General features: G+C 40.4%; 1 protein-coding gene across 3 annotated transcripts in view; it reads right to left on the bottom strand.

Moving 5' to 3' along the window:
* Pcsk5 (proprotein convertase subtilisin/kexin type 5) overlaps positions 1 to 20,277 on the bottom strand; it is a 496,681-nt gene that overhangs the window by 436,776 nt on the left and 39,628 nt on the right. For all 3 annotated transcript variants that reach the window (XM_045145561.1, XM_045145571.1, XM_045145581.1), the window contains exon 2: positions 13,579 to 13,683. In XM_045145561.1, the coding sequence (XP_045001496.1) occupies positions 13,579 to 13,683 (105 nt within the window). The remainder of the gene's footprint in view (positions 1 to 13,578; positions 13,684 to 20,277) is intronic.

Here is a 20,277-nt window from a genome sequence, read left to right as displayed (position 1 = left end):
ACATAGTAACACATAGTGGCAAAAATTGCAAACAGAGCCTATCTCTGTATAGAAACAACTAATTAGGAAGGGGTGAACATTTTTATAGGAAATAGACTTCTGAAAACACTGAGATTCAACACAATAGCACATTTCTAAGTATATAAATTTTACATCCAAGGGAGAAAAGGTATGAATAGGAGTTGAGTTTCATGTAGTTAATGATCATGCACACTAGTAAAGTGGACTGATGTCATCACTTTACTTTGACCACATCAAGAAAACAGATAGCTTAAGGGACAGTTCAAAGGAAGAGGTGCACATCTAGGAAAAGGAAATATGCATGCTCACTATAGCACGAGGTGGCCATGGGCAGTTTTTTAAAATTATTTCAAAATTTTGCTAATATTCAAAATCTTAATAAAATTTTAGAAGGGAAATCAGAACTTTATATTTTATTTTAGAATCTTATTCTATAGCCTATGCTGATTTGGAACTCATTACATAGTTCAGACTGACCTCAAACTCACGGCAATCCTCCTGTGCCAGTCTCCTAAGTGCTGGGATTACAGACATGAGCCATCACACTGTTGGAAAATCACTTCTAAAAAATCAAGATATGGGGCTGGAGAGATGGCTTAGTGGTTAAGCGCTTGCCTGTGAAGCCTAAGGACCCCGGTTCAAGGCTCAATTCCCCAGTACCCACGTTAGCCAGATGCACAAGGGGGCGTATGCGTCTGGAGTTCATTTGCAGTGGCTGGATGCCCTGGCGCGCCCATTCTCTCTCTGTCTCTCTCTGTCTCTCTGTCTCTCTCTCGCTCGCTCGCTTGCTCGCTCTCTCTCTCTCTCTCGCTCTCTCTCAACTAAATAAATAAAAAAGGAGCAAAAAAAAATTTTTTAAAAAATCAAGATATGCATAGAACACAATAGGTTTAATAAAAATCCCAATGATCCTTAAAAGACTATGAGCTATTTTTCTAAGTACTATCCTCACTTAGTCACATGACATACTGTTCAGATCCAAAGCTTGGACACTGTGGCATAAATGCCGATTTGTCCCTGTCTCATCACAGCTTGTTTAACAGCAGACCAGATTTGGACTTCAGAAGCCACACATTAGCTTGGCTTATCCACTGATTATAAAAGGAAATGGAGCTGGAGAGATAGCTTAGTAGTTAGGCACTTGCCTGTGAAGCCTAAGGACCACAGTTCCAGGATTGATTCACCAGTAACCCACCTAAGCCAGATGCACAAGGTGACACAGGTATCTGGAGTTTGTTTTCAGTGGCTTGAGGCCCTGGTGCACCCATTCTCTCTCTCTCCCTCTGTCTCTGTCTGTCACTCTCAAATAAACAAATAAATAAATGCAATTAAAAAATAAAGAGCAAGTGACTCTTGTAGGACTATATCGTGGGTCTCTGCCCCTGTATCTGCACACTCACCATACAAGTGCTGAAGCTAGTCCACTGGGGAAAAGCCAGGGCTAAGTTCATTTCCAATGATGTCATCCAATGTCGTCCAAAGTTTGAGCTGCAGAATCATGAAACCGGAAAAGGCCAGCTTTATGTGCTGGTGACTCATCTTCTTATCTCCACTGAGAAGCCTTTGCCCTCTCAGGGTAATTTAGCGATCTCAAACTTGATGTCAGGCCATACTCCTGACCCAGATCCTATCAGTCAGTACTAAATACTGACTAGTACTCATGCCTTAGTACTTGGCAATTTCTCCTCTGAAGGAACAGTTTGACAACAGTGCTGCTCTTATGATTTCCCAAATATACAAATCTTCAACTGCTTCCTTCACCTATAGTCATACAGCTGATGAGAAGGCTCACATTTAAAATGTGTTTGTGTGGCAACTCCCAGGTGAGCTGTAGTGATCCCTCACCCAAAGACACACACACACACACACACACACACACAGAGGGAGAAAGAGAGAGAGAGAGAGAGAGAGAGAGAGAGAGAGAAAGCTAGAGAGACTTTACTACAGGGGCAGAGGGGTCAAGTTTACAGAAGCCCACTTTGTGAAATAGGGTCTCCTAAGGTGCTGAAAGAGTTTGTCTTTATATTAAATAAAATAGAGATAGTCACCATGCAAAGGGGACTTAATTGCTTTACTATGGATACTATTATAAACTGAGAAATCAATCTAAAGGCCCACCACAAAATTATGCTTGCTCCACACATGTACCTTTACAGCAAGGAAACTACCAAGACATGCAGAATGAGAGAATGTACTGACTTACTGTTGTCATGGATACTGAGATTTGATGAGGTCCTAATTTTTAGCTGTGCCTAACTACTTTATCATGGTCTCAGTTTGGGTATTTTTTTTTTCAAACTCCAATACCTAATAATTTAGGGATAAATTGAAGTTGCCAGATTTACCAAATAATGATATAGGATGCTGAGTTAAAGATAAGGGACAAATATTTTAGTGTAAGTAATAGATTCAGTTAAAAAGCATTACCTTCTTTGGTAAATACAAGCTTGGGAAGTGTGTTAGTGAAAGCTTTTTAAAATATATTAACTGTTACCTTCATAGAGTTGCCGATATTGCACACCAGTATATAAACTGATGCTGCAGACTGGCTGTGGTTTACAGTGGAGTCCAGATGACCAAGATGAAAAGCCCTGTGCAGACAGACATCTAGCTTGTGCCTTGTATGTAACAAATTTTGTAATTGACCAAAGAAGAAGCAAAGGGTTGACGAGTTGGTTGACTTAGATCTCTTTCCCATCCTCTCAGTTTTGGGAAACTTTGGCTAGGCCTATGTTAAGAAATGACCCCATTTTCTCCAATCCTCCAAGAAGTCTCCATCTTCCTTTTTTTTTCTCAGGGTGTGCAAAGATATACTAAAGATCATTCTACTGGTCCTAATAGATTTCTAACTTCTAATTTTTGTGGCTAAATGGAAATGAGTTCTTAAAATGTGTTCCATTGTCTATGCCTTTTAGAAAGCATTCTATTTTTCCAAATACCACACTAAATATTTACTTAGAAGAATCCCTATTCATTGTTACATCCTCTAGAACTTCAGAACCATCCGTCCTGGTGGCATTTTTTATTATTCTCATTAGCATAGTCTTGAATCAGTGGATATTGTGCTTGTGACAGCAAGCAACAGGACTTGTTCCTCACTTCGTAAGCGCGTAGCTGAGTGAAGCCCACATCTCAAGTCTGCATCCAGCTCCACACTAAGTGGGCTAATCTCAGGTCTCATTGCAAAATCAGCTCTTTTAGGCAAACATGTCTGTAAACAGAAGTAAATGTAATAACAAATATTCTAAATATTGAGGAGAAAAGTGGAGGATGTTCATAAATGAAGTAGAAGTGGGAATCAGAAAAAAAAAATGGCATCTGGGCTGGAGTCGTTAAGGTATGTGTGCCTGCAAAGCAAAACAACCCAGGTTCAATTCCCCAGTACCCATGTAAAGTCAGATGTTCAAAGCAGTGCATGCCACTCTTTTGCAGCGGCTAGAGTACCTAGTGTGCTCATTCTCTCTCTTTCTCTCTGTTTGAAAATAAATAAATAATTTTTTGAAACATTATATCTGACAGGATTGCGGACTGCAAGTAAAATCAAAAGTGACATTGACTCAAGCTGGTAATTAATGGTTCAGAATGGACATTAGGAAATGCTCACTTGCTCTGTGATTAGACAAGTGAAATGAGCCCAGTGAGGAATGATGTGCTAATGGCAACTCTGGGCTGGTGGTAAAGTGCACACAGAATCCAAATACCCTAACTTAGGCCACATTATCTTCACTTTACATTGCAATGTCTTTCCACTGACTGATCTTACATGCATACTTGAAATGAGCAAGCACTGTGTGTGCTATTAAAACATAATCTAGGTTCTGGGGGAATTAAGTGAACATTACTGCTCTAAGTTTGTTTATTGCCTTCATCACTGATCTTCCTTTAAAAACTAATTAAAATATCACTTATGTATTCAAGCATTGGCTTGTTCTCCTATATGTCTTCCCATGTGCTATGCAGAGTTTTGGGTCAGGGGAATATCACAGTTAACAAGATCCACTGGATCCTTACTCACCATGAGTTCATATTCCAGAAAGAGAAAACTGACAACCAAAAGACATGAACATGTGGAAGCCAGATAGCTGGTGGGAAGGAGAGATTAAGGATCTACTTAGCAATGGTTATGTGGAAAGTCTTCTGAAGGAAATAACATACGCTTTTATACATATAAAGTGTGGTTATTTTCCAGTAAGCCCAGCACTCTGGAGTTGTGGTCAGCAGAATGAGGAGTTCAAGGTCATCCCTACACTATATGAGGCCTTGCCTCAAAACAACAACACAGAGAAAGGGAAGAGGGAAGGAGGAAGGGAAGCAGGGATAGAGGAAGAGACCCTCATGCAAAGACCAAATGAGACATATTCCAAGCAAAGAGACAAAAGGAAAGAGGTTTGTGTATTTGTGAGACATAAAGTAACATAGGAAAACATGGGTATGATGTGCCAAACAATTTCATGAAGATAGTTAGAAGTCAGATCACAAGAGCCTGTGATCACGAAGAAAAACTTGGAATGTCATTTGAAGGTCAGTGGAAGGCCACTGAAAAGCTTGATCTTTCCCATCTTTGGAAGCCGGTCTTCTGTGGAGAAAGATCAGGAAAGAATAGAAGTGAAGACAGTCGCTATGGACTAGGTCAGGGGTGATGGTGGAATTAACCTGGCTATTTGCAGTGGAGAAGAGAAAAATACACAATCACATCATCAAGATAAATTATAGTGGTCTATAAAACAGTATCACGGCATGATTCAGAGAGGGAGGAGGAGGGGAAAATCAAGAATGATGACTCTGTTCTTGAGCAACTAGATTAATGATGGTTACCAACTGCCAAAGAGGAAGAGGCTTGGGGGCCATTTGGTGGATAGTAGTGTTAACTTTTGTATATATCATCTTGGGTTTGATAGGTAAGAACTATAAATTTGAAGTAAAAACATCAGCATGAAGATGGTTATTTTAAACAATAAAAGTAAATTCCATACTCTGGAGAGCTAACTGATCCCTGTCCTCTCTAGATGTACATGAGGGAGAGGAGGTGCCATCAACACAAACAATGTGCCCATCACCATGGCCCCAGACCTTTGCCTTCCTTGGCTAATCTACTTGGCCAAGCCAGAAACTGAGTGGACATTCTTTCTAAAATTTATTTTGTTTTATTTTTATTTACTTTGAGAGATAAAAAGTAGCATATAGAAAGAGACTTCAAATGAACTCCAGATAAATGTGCTACCTTGTGCACCTGGCTTACGTTGGTACTGGGGAATTGAACCTGGGTCCTTAGGCTTTGTAGGCAAATGCCTTAACCACTAAGTCATCTCTCCATCCCAGAGTGGACATTCTTGATTGTCTCCATTTTTTTCCCTTCATGGAATCTCCCAGAAAGTTCATGTTGGTACAGAATGCAAAGGAGAAAGAATGCTGTGGAATGTGTTCACAAGAATCTGAGTCAAATATTTCAAGGTGTCCCATGATGTCAAGTAAAAAGCAGAGGGCAGAATGGATCCACTACCTGTGAAATATTCAAGCATTATTGGGGTCAGTAAGAAAAACTTCACCATAAGCAGTTCTGTAAGGAAAAAAAAAATTCAGACAGGGTGAAAAAGTTATTTTTACTTGTTTGTACATCCTTCCAGCCCTATCCTGCACAGTTATCACAGTCATTTGGGAACACACTGCACATGCTTATAGTATATTGCTTGTTAAGCCTTACATATTATTTTGGATATCTTTCATAATCCCCATGTATAGATTTATATAATTATTTTAACATTAACTTGCTTTTGTTATAAGAATTTAACCTGAAATTTTTTATCTTTTCCTATATGCCCAACTCATTATATTATATTATGCCATATACTCCTCTTAAGTATAGGCCTGAACAATGTTGAGTCCTCAAACAGAAAAATGTTGTTGATAGAAGCTAAGCACTTACACTACAAATCAAAAACTCAAAGGTTCCTTTTCCCACATTATAGTGTCCCTTTTTGTAATTTTAAGAACTGGCTGACATTCAGGAAAACTGTGCATAGAAACAAAATTCACAAGCATTTATTAATGAATCAGGTCTTTTCCATGGTAATATTTTAATTAGAGTTTTCATTTATTTTGCATTAATATAAATACATGAACTAAAATAGTCTCTCTTTAGAGCCACACAATTAAAATTCAGAGTTTTTTATTGTGGAGTATTTGTATGTTGCACAATTTATTCTTTAAGTTTTTGTACCTATTTTATTCTAATTTATCAGAGTTTATTCAATATAACAGGTAAAATCAAAATTCTCTTCTTAAGCCCAATCTAACAATTCAGAATATTTTATTATTCTTCTGTTTCCAGATACATCACCTATGACTTTAGAATCTATTACTTTAGAAATACTGTATCTACTAAGAAACTGACACACTTTGCAACTAGCACCCTTCCTTTAAGCAGCTAAAGAGGCTATGTACAATCTGTAGTCAACCCCCTCCATGATGCCCCTTGTAGCTCAGTTGGTAGGGTGCTCCCTGGCATTGCATAAACCAAGCACAGTGGCACGTGCCTGGCATTCCAACACCTGGAAGACAGGCGGATCAGAAGTTTGAGTCATCCTGGGCTGCATAGGGAATTGTGAGGCTAACCTGAGCTACCTTAAACCTGAAGAAGGAAGAAGGGAGAAAGCGAGGCTTGGGTGGAAGAAGGGAGGGAAACAGTCCTCGCTCTATATTTTATGACTGTCACTTCATTTCCTATATTTGGTTTTTCTTTGGCTTGTCCTGTTTCCTCCAAGTCTGTTGACTCTCTCCTCCAGAGGAGTAAGAGATCTGAATGGAAAACTAGATGGAGTTCAGAAGTACAAATGAGCCCTCCATGGCTGTCACTTCTGGTAGCCCTGGCAGCCCTGAGCCTATCATGCATTCCCTTAACAGACACTCAGGCTTACTGCACTAAGGACATAAAGTCAGTGGTGGAGCACTTGCCTCCCCTGAGCAAGGACCTGGGTTCTATTTCTAGCACCACAAGGAAATAAATTCTTAAGCTGTAATTTAGAGACCAAGCCCCAGAGACTGATCATGCTCAAGCCCCTATATAGAGTCGGAACACAAGTAAAACTACGAAAACACTGGGACCACCCTTTATGCCTTCCTCCAGTTCTCCCACCACAGCCAGCCCAAGAAGTCACAAGCTGCGATACCTCTCCAATGTTTCTGGTTGGGGCCCACAGAAACTTTTTAAAACTTATAAATGGTTTGCTAACTTGGAACACTGGGAAATCTTTTTAAAATGGACACTTAAAGATTCCTTTGAACTGGCAGCACGAGGCCCTTCACCAACCTGAGGATGCCAGGACACAGCTGCACCTTCCCCATTGCAAGGGTAAGGCACACTGCTGTGTGCACAGAGATTCCCTGACTGCTCTTCTCACTCCTTCTTGTTACCTGCACTCCCATGGCAGGTATGTGAGTTTATGACATTTCAAATGAAATATCACCAAGAACTCTCTAATAAACACTCAGCCAGCTTTAAAAAAAATCATTCCTATCTCTGATGCACTTGAGCTGTGAGCTAAACTTTCCCATCAGCAATCCCAGCAATGCACCATCTGACCTTCTGCTCACTGACATCCGGGAAACCTGAAAGCAAGACAGAATGGAGGGAGGTGGAGGACACAGTGAACTCTGCGCCCACACAGCTCCACACGGCTCTCCCACACTCTAGCCATCTTGCCATAAATGCATCCCAGATTTCAAATCCAAAGCTGAAGTGCTTTTCACAGGAGAACATGTGGCCTCAGAGATGCTCACAGAAGTCAAAGGCAGGGATTGGCTAGCGTGCTCACATTTCCTAGCTGATAAAATGGTGGCAGTGGCAAGAGAGCTGAGGGGATTTCTCAGTGGGTAAAGGCACTTCCTTGCAAAGTTTACCAGGTTCTATGCCCCTGTTGCAATGTGGAGTGTGTATCTGTGATCCCAATGCACCTACAACAATGGGTGAATATGAAGTTCAAAGATCAGCTAGACTGACATTAGTGTCCAGCCTGACACTTGATTTGCAGTGGCAAGAGACCCTGCCTCAAAGAAAATGGAGCACAGACACCTTGAAGTTGCCCTCTAACCTCCAAACACATGCCATGGCATGCACGCCCACACACATACACACAGGAAGAAATGAAGTGAAAAAACTGTGGGTCCCTCAAATCCTTCCTGATCATATACATAATCCTCTCTACTCAGCACCAAATCTAAGCTTCCAGAAGCCTTCTTAAGATATTTAGTAAGTACTCCACACAAATGTGATGAGAGGCCAATGTGAACTGACATACACATGACACCGTAAGCAGCACGCAGCCTGGAGAACCTGTCCCAGAGAGCACAGCTACACTCCTGTGTGGAAAGGCAAGACAGCAGCTGCAGACCTCAACTCATCCTGCACCACGCCACTCGGGGGAGGAGCACAAACCCCAGAATATTCGACAGAAGTTCACAAAGGAGTCTGCACAAAAAAGTCAAACCATCAAATCACTGTCACATTTAAAAATGAGGAGAAGAATAGCAGCTTGACAGAGGAAACACACTGGAGCACCAGCTGGGAAGGGGCAGCGGTCTGTTCAGGAAGCACTTGGACGTGGGGTGAGATTAATGTCTCAGTTGCAACTTACAAAGGCTGACTTCAGGCACCTGCGCATACTCACTTCTACCCACAGAAGATTTTCTCATCTCCAAAGTTCTCCTGGGTTGGTTGGAAGATTTTTTCCTATTTGATTTTTCTGATTAACTCAAATATGACCTCCTCTAATAGAAAGTTTATGATTTGAGTTTTTCTTGGTAAAAAGAAAAATGAAAGAAAATTCTCTTTCCTAGCTACCTTCCTACCCCATGTCTGCCAGGGCAGGTGAAGAGTATGCAAAGGGCTTCTATCTTCAGATCACAATCCCCTTGATGACCAAATGTTTGTGGGTAGCAAGGACAGAAAAACAGAGTATTCAAGGGCTCTGAGATGTGACTGAAGACTACTGATTCTGAAATTGCTTTCTTGGAGAAAGGGTGGATATTCAAAAATGAAAAAGGAAAACATGGTGGCCCGTTGCTGTAAAATGTACAACACTTTGTGCCAAACTGCTATCCCTGTGCTGGTGTTGCTGTCTTAGAGCTCTGTGAATCCCTATCATTTAAAATGAGAATCATAACATAACATTAACACATGGGAATCAAGGCTATTTTTGTTCACAGGACTCAGGAGCTCTAAGTGACCACAGCACTTTCTTAGCATCTACAGGCTTGTTATGACAATATTGCTACTTTGCATTTCCTTCTCTGGAATGCTCTAAGTCAAGACACAGCTAGCCATGTAATTTTCTAGAAAAAAATAAAAGCCAAGTCTAGTGAGTGTGTGCATGCCCTGCAACTCAACATTGTATTTTCTCCTTTTTGAGAAGATCGTGGCTAAAAAGAACATTACGTTCATGCTGCCAGTGTCCTCCTCAGTCATTTCCCATGGGCCTCGCCCACCTACCTCTCACCATGCACATAGCCAGGGTGAAGGGAACGGAGACCTGCTCAAGGAAACAGCCTCGCCAGCACTGGCTGTGTGCCCTTGGTGAGGTTAGCTCAGAGTGGAGAAAAAAAAGCGACATGTATACTGCAATGGGCCAGATGTAGTTTGCCCCAGAGGTCATTAATGTGGCAGTATCACGTCATAATGAGACATGTAACATTGAGGGGGGCTTGTAGGAAGGAAATCACTAGGTCATCAGGGGTGCTACCCTCACTAGGGATTAAGCTAGTTATCATGGGACCGTGGTCAGTTCCCATGAGAGGGTTGTTTTAAAAGAACAACACAAGGGTGAAGGAGATCAACACAGAGAAAAATCACCTACTACCAAATCAGAGAGCCAGAGCCTCAGAGGCCCCCAACACCTCATCACTGAAGCAGACCAAAAATGAACCCAACATGGCTCAGGGAAATTTTGTGGAAGAGGGGGCGGAAAGAATGTCAGAGCCACACGTTGGGTCATGATACATAGAGACATTTCTCCTACCCGTAACTGTGGGCTAACTCCACAATGCATGACCCATATACCTCAACAAGGAGGGGCCGGGGGAAGGGGTAGGTCATGGATGAGCCTAACAATGGTACCAACTTGACTGTACTCACTGAGTACAAAACTAAATAATGATAATAATAATAAAAAAAAAAAGAGCACGCCTGTCCCAGTCTTCCTCGCATACACTCTCACCATGAGTCTCCATGAGGTAACACATTCAGGAGGACCTAACCAGAACTGGTACCATGCTGTTTGAAACCATGAGCTAAATAAACTTATTTTTTTATTTCCCAGCATCAAGTGTTTTGCTATCCAACAGAAAACAGATTAACATAAAGTCTTTACATATGTCATTAAGCACTTATTTATTAAGAAAGGGAAAAAAACTACATATTTGTTTATTAGTTACAGACATACCATGTAATCCTGGCTGGGCTCAAACTCAAACCTCCTGCCTCGGCTTCCTGCGTGCTGAGAGTACGCGGCAGGCACCATCACACCCCATGGAATAGCAGTTTTAAGGCAGACAGAGCGGCAGACACTGCTCAAGCCATGTAATTACAGATAATGCAAATGTGGAAAAGTGGCCTCCTGTGCTGTCCAGTCTGACACACTGAGTGAGATGTGTCACTTCTGTGGTGCTCCTGACCAAAAAAGTTCCCATGAAACTTCAATGCAGCCACAAGAACAGCTAGACCAACTTGAAATATACTCTTCCAAATGACTGTAAGTTTCTAGTGAAACAAAGAAAAGAAAGCTGAACAACATAGCAAAGTAAAAAAGGCTAGGGAAGCATGATGACAAAATGTGATTCTGGCCCAGAGAAGAGTCACTGAAAAAGGGGAATGAAGCTTTGATATAAAATAATAATACTGAATCAATGTTGGTGTTCAGACTTTTATTATTGTGCATATGGTTACGGAACAGAATGGCTGTTTTAAATAAATATGTGGTGATGTACTGATTTATTATTAATATTTTTGCAGTGGTGCTGGAGCTCAGGACCATGCCTTTATGTTTGATATGCAAGAATTTAATCCCTAAACTATATGCCCAGCTCCTATAGTATTTAGAATTAAAGGATACTGGTAGTTCACTTCCAGATGTTCAGAAAACATTTCAATACATGTATGTCTATATAGATTAAAATGATCAAGTAACTGTGGGGAAATTGACTAAGGTATATAAAAATTCTTCATATCATTTTTACAACTGCTTTCCAAATGAGATTTTTTTACTTTGAAAAAAAAATTAAGGTAATTAGGTCTAAGCTTATTGAGGAGGGAACCAGAAGAGGAAGGCAGTACAGCCCAGATCCTCTTCTCCTCTGATCTCTAGCACCGTGAACCATCACGCTGACCTGCATGACCTTGAGAGAGGCTCTGGGAGACTCCTTAACAGGGAGCTCCCTCAGAGGGCACTATGTTGCCAAATCTCCAGAGCCTAGCACAGACGCACAGAGCCAACTAGACATCAGGGGCTCAAGAAATGGCCAGTGATTCGATGGACTATGAGAAATATGTGAAGGAAGGCATGGCGAAGTTCCTGTGTGGTTCTCTAACTACAAAGCAAACTGTAAGCGGCTGGGTGCGGCAGGAAGCAAGCAGTGGAGAGGAGAGACAGCCCTGCTCTCGGGTATTTGCTTCCATGAGCAGCAGGAAGAAAGGGCTGACTTGACTGGTCTTGCACTCCTGCACTGAAGGGGAAGGCTGGGCATTCCAGGTACGGGGTGTCCCAGGATCCAAAGTCTCACGCATGAGATAAGAAGAAATGAAAACCAAGATGCTCAAGATAACAGTAAGGACTGAAGTAGCTCCATATTTGGGAAATCCTTCAGGAACACAAAGTCTAGTTACATTCTGTTCTTAATTCCTAAACTGACTTTTCAAATTCACTTGGACTTTGCACATGAGGTCTGAAAGTGAAATCATTTTAATTGCCAAAGGCTTAAAAGATGAGGAAATGTGGTTTTGCTTTGAAACTGTAGCTAATTCTAAACTGTTCCAACCCATTACTTTCCCAGAAAACTTAGTCTCAATAGAGATGTAAGTATATATATATATATAAAATCTACAGGCCACTGAGGTATAAATATTAGGGGATATCTCTATATCACCCAGAAAATTGGAGCCTAAAAAAGGTTCTATTTTTAATTACTAAGATACACTTTTCCAATTGTGAACTCGGACATGATATTCCAGAGAAAATTAAACAAAGTAAACCATGGCACATAACTGAGGCAGGAATCTAAGCTACATACTGACTTGCATAGGAAACCAAATAGGAATTTTTCTCTTTAACAAAGATACCATTTTTCAACATCTCTAGCTCAGGCTGCTCTATTTGCAGATTTGCTGTTAGGGACTTGTTGACCAATTTATGTGGAAAGGAGTTTCTCTTTTACTTTTTTTTTTTTTTTTTTTTTTTTTTTTTTTTTTAGGCAAGCCCCAAAGCCCTTTTTTGTTTTTTGTTGATGTGAAACTGCAAGAGAGAGAGAAAGGGAGAATGGGCATGTCAGGGCCTCCAGCCACTGTAATCGAACTTCAGATACATGTGCCCCCTTATGGGCATGTGTGACCTTGTATGCTTAGGTCACTGCGCATCTGGCTTGTATGGGACCTGGAGAGTCAAACATGAATCCTTAGGCTTCACAAGCAAGTGACTTAACCACTAAGGCCTCTCTCCAGCCCTGGAAAGGAGTTTCTATGGAAAACCAAAATTATAATAGAGATAAAAGGCAAAAATACCCAAATCAGTAAAGAATACACCGTGAGCTAATAGAAGACCTGAGGCAGGCTGGCATGGCTGCCTCTGACCCCTCTTACTTGGCATACCTGGGAACCAACTAGCTCTTAGTAGAAGTTAGCTCCTTCCTCAAACTTAATAAGGACATATACTTGAATTGACATCAGATGCTTCTCTGTCTTCTATTAGTTTGTCCGTAATACCCTGTCAAAGCTGCCCACCCTTACTACAATGGGTGATCTATACTTGTCACTCTTCCACTGAGGGGTTCCCATAAGTATACCTTCTACACAACCCAAAAGGCTTTGGTGTAAGAAATATATGGATGAGACCTTAAAAGCAAAGCTGACTTTTGCCCCTCTGGGTTTAGGCATCCCTTCCATCTAGACATGGTCTAGTCCTCAACTATCACAGCCAGGGAAAGAGCAAGTATTAATGTAACCTGAGGCCTGACTTAAGGGTTTCAGAAAAAAAAATTCTTCTTGTGGCGCTCACAGTACTTCAGAACTGCATGCAAGCTGGACAGCTTGATCCTCCTTCAGGCATGTTCAACAGACCTGTCTTCAAGCTACAGACCCCTTGCACTTCTGAGAAAACCTCTTGTCTACAACTAGCCCTGGCACATCAGTAAAAATCAGTCATGTTGTCTGAAGATGAGGAACAGATACTGAACCCAAGGATAGTATGACAGGTCAAGAAACAGGAGCTCCATGCTGGCCACTGGCTCTTAGCGCTATCACCAATGAAAAATGCAGAAGCTCTGCTTTTGGGTCCCCAACCAACTGGGTCATCTTACCTTTGGTTCCATTGAGATGAAACTGTGGGTTCCTCTACTGGAAAGAACTGACCTTTTAATGGTCCTGCTATGGTAGAAGTGATAGTAGTCCTTCAGAGCACCAATCTGCAAAGACAAGGTGAGAGGGAAAACAGTCAATGTCTCAAAGCAGTATTTTCCAGTTTTTCATTAAAATAAGAACACAAAACAAAAGGTCTATAAATTATGCAGCTGCCTGCTGTGCTTAATTGTCACCTGAACCTTGGAGATCACTTTTCAAAAGAAGGACATGTGATATGAACTGGAGTGTCCTTCAGGCAGTGACTGCAGAACTAAAGATTCTAATGGGGCGCTTAGCCTCTACATATCCCCTGCCTAATGTTTAATTTATATGCAGCATTTTAAGTCATTCTGTATCAATCTATATCCCAGTGTGGGAAAGAGGAAAAGCTCAAATAGCTCTCTGGTTATAAAACAGGACTGTATTTGGCTTACTTTGAGAAGTGGACAATAAAGGATGCCTATAGATTATTTGTACACTTAATTTGAAACATGTCTTAAGTAGATGACTGTTCACAAAGATAACAGCACTAAGTAGGTCCACTTTAGGAGCAGATGCATAGTTCTCATTTGCTTAGTGAAAGACTCAATGTGGAATGGGAACTTCCAGAGCTAGCTACATATGACTTGGTTTACTTTATCTTATCCTTTTAACATTTTAGGCTTTTCATTTTGTCCCCAATTTGTTAGTTACAAAGTTACATCTGCAAATATGCCCAAGTTCACTTTGGAATAACAAATGAACAAAGTCCAAAAGTACCACATTCTCTTAGCTTTAACATGTGGACTGTAGAATGAAAATGGAAACCCACCCTACACAGGAGAGCATCTACTTTCAACTGATACTCAACTCACTCAGCTCAGTCAAACATGCTCACTAGGCCTGCATTTCCTGTCCTGTGAGACTGGGCTCTATGCTACTGAATTTCTTAGACTACCGCAGCATTCGTATTCCATTCTGACAGTGATACTTTCTTACTCTGGGAAAACACACTAAAAGACTGATTTGCAGATCACTCCAAGCTCTGCCCCAAAAGAATGACCATTGTCAGGATGTAATCCAGTTGGTACCATTTAAAATATCTAGGTCTTATTAAAAATTATATATAAAAATCAATGGTCCAGGTTAATGTTTTTTTCTGATCAAAAGTTCATTTATAAATTCCTTTCTCACTCTCATGTCCTGACTCAATTTCTATGCCATTTAGAAATCATCTCTCCATTGGAACTTTAGGCTGTGAGTAAATGTTTCAACAGCATTAAACCTCAAAAATGGGGCTGGAAAGATTTCTTAGCCATTAAGGCACTTGTCCTGTTAAGCCAAAGTACCCAGGTTCAATTCCCCAGCACCCACATAAGCCAGATGCACAAGGTGGTGCATGCTTCTAGAGTTCGTTTGCAGCGGCTAGAGACCCTGGTGTGCCCATTGCCTCTCTCTATCTGCCTCATTCTCTCTCTCTCTCAAATAAATAAATAAAAACTTTGAAAACAAACCTAAAGTCTCACATTTTGATGTATACAGAAGGATGGTTGCAGGAAGGCCCAGTTGAGCCCCTCTGAACTCCATCCCAGCTGAACCCTAGACCTCCGTGGTGGTTCTGGCCTCTGAGAAAGCAGCACGTGATGAGGAAGAGGACACCCAACCAACCCAAGGGGGCAGGAGTATCTCCTGGACAGTGGGAAGATGCTGGTGTAAAATTCAAGGGTAGCTGTATATATATAATAAATTTATTTTCAAATAGAGAGAGAGAGAATAACAATGAATATGGGCATACCAGGGCATTCAATCACAGCCCAAAGTTCCCATGAAGACATGATTTCTAAACAGTATAGAAATTGAGTCAGGACATGAAAATGAGAAAGGAATTATAAATGAACTTTTGATCATTAAAAAAAAAAACAACATTAACCTGGGCCAATGACACAAATTCCCCAAAGCTGCGTTTCTATCCCATACAGCCTTGGCCAAATCTATACGCCTTGTTAAGTATAGTAGTTGGGAAGGAAAGAATCAAAGAGGCTGGAACCTTACAGAGAACAGATCCTAAGCAGGCAGGGAGGCACGCCTGGCACCTCAGCACTCAGGAGACAGAGGTAGGAAGGTCAGAAGGTCAAGGCCATCCTTTGTTACACAGTGAGGTCAGCTCGGGCTACATGAGACCTTTTCTCACAAAAACCAAAAGAGGGCTCAGTGGTAATGCACTTGCCTGCAAAGCTTAACTACCAGGATTCGATTCCTCCATACTCACTCTAGGTGCATAAAGTAGCACCCACACCTGGAATTTGTTTGTAGCAGCTAGAGGCCCTGGAATGCCCATATTCATTCATATTCCCTCTCTCTCTATTCATTCATATTCCTTCTCTCTCTGTCTCTGTCTCTCTCTCTCCCTCCCACCCTCCTTCTTTTTCTATTTGCAAATAAATTTATTATATATATTTACATAAAATAAATCTTTTCAATAAAACTGAAGTTCACTCATATGAAAAATGTGTATTAAGGTCACAGCTTCAAATTGTAAAGAAATCTCTCTGGTTATAGGAAATGGCTGAATTTGACTCAATAGTTAACTTTAAACTGTGGTATGGATGTATTCAGAGTCTCTGTGCTCTCCCTGGTTCTGACTGGAACCTTGGTCTAAAGTAGTATGTAAAGGGCAGGGAAATGGAATCTGGCCAAATTTAAACTGATTCAGGGCCATGGAAAAGTCACTTAACAGAGATGTTCAACCCACAGCCAAATACAGCTCAACACAAAATCATTAACCTGCTGAAAACACTGAAGGGTCTTGTGTATGCACGTGTGTTTTCTTAACTCAATTATGTGGTTCTGAAGCATGATCAAGCAGATGACAAAAGTGTGTCATGCTGTCACTCAAAATAAAGTTACGCATGCTCTCATCATTGTTTGTACTTGTATGGCTTCAGTTTTACAGTGTCATGAGGCTTCTACCATGTTATCTTCCAACCAGACAATCAAATTGACAGCATCAGACATTACATGTGCTGGTGGTCACTTGGCAAGTGAAATGACGTGATTATCAGTAATGCTGTAACCTTACCATTCCAAATGCTGGGTGGTCATCTATTTAGAAGACAGGTTAGTATTTCACTGGGTTACTAAGGGCAATTCCTCACACACACTGCCCTCCACCCATTACAATGGGCCTTTCTCTTTGTTCTGCAGCAGCAGCTAAGATACATAAGAGCTCAACCATGGCTTTGTATTTTCCAGGCAATTAATTGCCCCAATAAAAGTCCTGTATAGGTTATTTTTTTAATCCCAGCATCTCTCCCACAATGTCTCAAAAGGAAGTAAGTCCCCAAAAGGAAAAATTATATATAAAGGAAGATTGCTCAATAACAAAGGGGGGGCTGCATTTTTGTTGAGGGAAACAGTAAGGCACTCTGCTTAATTTACAGGGAGTTTGGCAACTTTTCAAAGACTACAATTTGCAGTCAAATGCTCTATTACTGAGCTATACTCCCAAAGACTACAATTTGAAAAAGCATCATATTCAAATGTATGCTGTAAAATTCAGTGTGTAATAAAGGCTGTATCAGATGAACAAAACAGCACAGCTGAAAAAAAGTCAGACTTAAACAAGATATTTTTAGAAGTCACAACTCAGATTCTATTGTAGAGGCTAGTTAAATGGTAGCATATTTAACAACAATAAAATAATAATAATTACAAGTTACTTATGGTAAGTTTATTAACCAATATATGGGGATTATAGTAGATATATGTGAATAAGAGATATTTCTAAAATTATGTGCCTCAGTAGAATATAGCTGGAAAAAATAAAGAATTTGGAAAAACCTATAGAAAGAAGTGTGGAGCCACTAATTTTAAATTTTGTCTTGGTAGTGGATAACAGCATTGATGCTACAAATATAGCTTAACTTAACATTTTCATTAAAAGTACTAAGGATGAATATAATGTCACCGAACAAATGGATTCTTTGGTGTCATTAGAAGACAAATCTAGAGGCTGGACAAATGGCTAGTCAGTTAAAGGTGCTTTCTTGCAAAGCCCAGTGGCACAGGTTTGATTCCCCAGCATCCACGTAAAGCCAGATGTCCAGTGGTGCACACATCGGGAGTACGTTTGCTGCGGCAGCAGGTCCTGGCGCGCCCACACTCACTCCCTCCTTGTCTGCTTCTCACTATTGTCTCTAGCTCTCTCAAATACGTAATTTCTTTTAATAAAAAGAGAAAACTGGACAGTAGAGATGGCTCAGTGGCTAAGCTGATTACCTGCAAAACCTAACATCCCAGGTTCAATTCCCTAATATCCATGTAAAGCCAGATGCACAGGGCAGCACATGCATCTGCAGCTCATTGGCAGTGGCTGAAGGCTCTGGCACATCCATTCTATCTTTCTCTGTCTCTCTCCTCTCTCTCCCGCTCTCTTTTTGCTTTCAAATAAATAAAACAATATGATTTTTCTCTGTCCATTGTCAACCCGTATGGTCTAGTTACAGATGTTATCCTGGTGAAGGTATATAAAAAAACAGAGACATAAAATTAATAAAAGGGTGAAATTACTACTCAAAGCTCACATTTAATGAATTATCAAGGCATAATACATGGAGAAAATTTTTGTGCAAAGGCATTAAAAATGGATAATGTCAAACAAATCATTAACAAGACTGATTTAAAAAAAATGAAGGGCTGGAGAGATGGCTTAGCAGTTAAGGCGTTTGCCTGCAAAGCCAAAGGACCTTGGTTCAATTGACCAGGACCCACATAAGCCAGATGCACAAGGTGGTGCATGTGTCTAGAGTACATTTGCAGTGGCTGGAGTCCCTAGGGCACCCATTCTCTCCCTCCCTCCCTCCCTCCCTCCCTCCCTCCCTCCTTCCCTCCCCCCCCCCCCAAATAAATAAATGATTTTTAGAAACTGAATTTCCTAAGGGCAAAAGATTAAATAACCACCAATTCCAGGAATTCCTTAAAGGTGCTAATGATAGGGTGTAATTGTTTATTTTCAGGAAATAAGATGGTTAAAACCTAGATCAAATGTTGAAAAGATTTTATGGTTTGTAATCAAGTTGTTATGGTATCAGAAACAAAATTTATGCCAGAACTTGATGATGAAATCTTAAATTATAGATTTAGAATTATTTGCAATTTTAACCATTCATTTAAGTAAGTTAATCATGTCTTTAAGATGAAAACTAATTGACCAATACAATGTTTCAAATCATAACAGCTTCCAAATGAAAGTGAAATTATGGCATGCTCAAAATAAGGCAAACATGCACTTCAACACGTTGGCTAAACACAGTCCTATGAATTGTGAAAAACACATAGCCTTGCTTTTCTATGTGATTCAAGAACTAGAAAAGTTGAGATTTCCTAAAAATTAGTATTTTGGTATATAAGCACCTCCATTTTTGGTTGACATAAGCATGCTACCTACTAACTTTCAAAATAGATGCATAATTGCAATTATGTCCATCAAAGCATTTATTTATATAATTGGCTTATGTTGTCTTCTTACATGTTATTTTTAAAAGCTTATGAAGTTTTACTACTTAAGTTTTATTACTTTTATTCAATAGTGCTCACAAACTTGGGATCTATTGGCAATTTTAAAAGAGTCTCCAAAAGGGGAATTGCATAATTAGAATTATTATGTCAAGGCTTTTTTGCTTATTATCTGTTCTGCCAAATATCACAAAAATTATACTGGCCCTTTCTTTTTGATTACCTTTAACAAGTATTTGTACATTTAATGTGTGGTCCAAGACATTTCTTTTTCATTCAATGTGGCCTAGAACCTTAACAGAAGGATCCTCTTGATTTAGTAGTCTCTCTTCAAGTGTTAGCTTGGAAATACCCAAATTCACACAGCTGGGACTGACTAACGAAAAAACATGGCACCTTGATGAATGTCCACTAGCATTGCAATGAGAACAGTTAAGTTCTGTGGTAGACCCTGTGTACGGCTTCAAATGATGTAGGGTGATGCCCTTCCCATGACTCTTCTTGTATCACATAACTGAGATGCTAAATATTACTTATGCCAGTAGGGTCTGGACACAACACAGGTTGTACCACTCAGATACAGAGTAAATCTGAGCATCATGAGGCCTGCTCTTAAAGGCAGTACATGCTCATGAGTGTGGCAGAGGCCTCAGCATCTCCTTCCTAAATGCCTGGATATCCTTTTATACATCCTGAATGATGGGGTTTCTTTTATTGTTTTGGTAAGTTGGGAAGAGACTGTAGCCAGACAAGATCAGCCTGTGGCTATGTTTGGCATGCATTTCAGAATAGCTATGAATGCAGCCTGGCACATTTGTGGGTGGCAACATCATGCTGCAGTACCAAAACATCGAATACCTGCTGAAGAGCTTCAGTGTGAAGAGCAGCAGAGCTCAGTTTTCTGATTGAGACCATGGGAGTTACAACTGGGAAGAATAAATAACATTACCAAAAGCTTGGCCCTCCTTGTTGTTTTCACAGGCTATATATTAGCCTAAACACCTTCCAAATTAACCCAACCAGTAGGTTTAATTCTCTGTAGTAGGTTCCCTTGACAATTCCAAACTGGATATACTAAAGCTTTTTGTTTTTTTTTAAGCCGCAGTTATACCTTTCAAAAATCTCACTTAACTCAAAGATTTTCTGTCACACATCACTGGGTCCAT

This window comes from Jaculus jaculus, chromosome 1 (assembly GCF_020740685.1).
Source record: "Jaculus jaculus isolate mJacJac1 chromosome 1, mJacJac1.mat.Y.cur, whole genome shotgun sequence".
NCBI classification, from domain to species: Eukaryota; Metazoa; Chordata; class Mammalia; order Rodentia; family Dipodidae; genus Jaculus; species Jaculus jaculus.
This window is presented reverse-complemented; position numbering and strand designations above follow the sequence as displayed.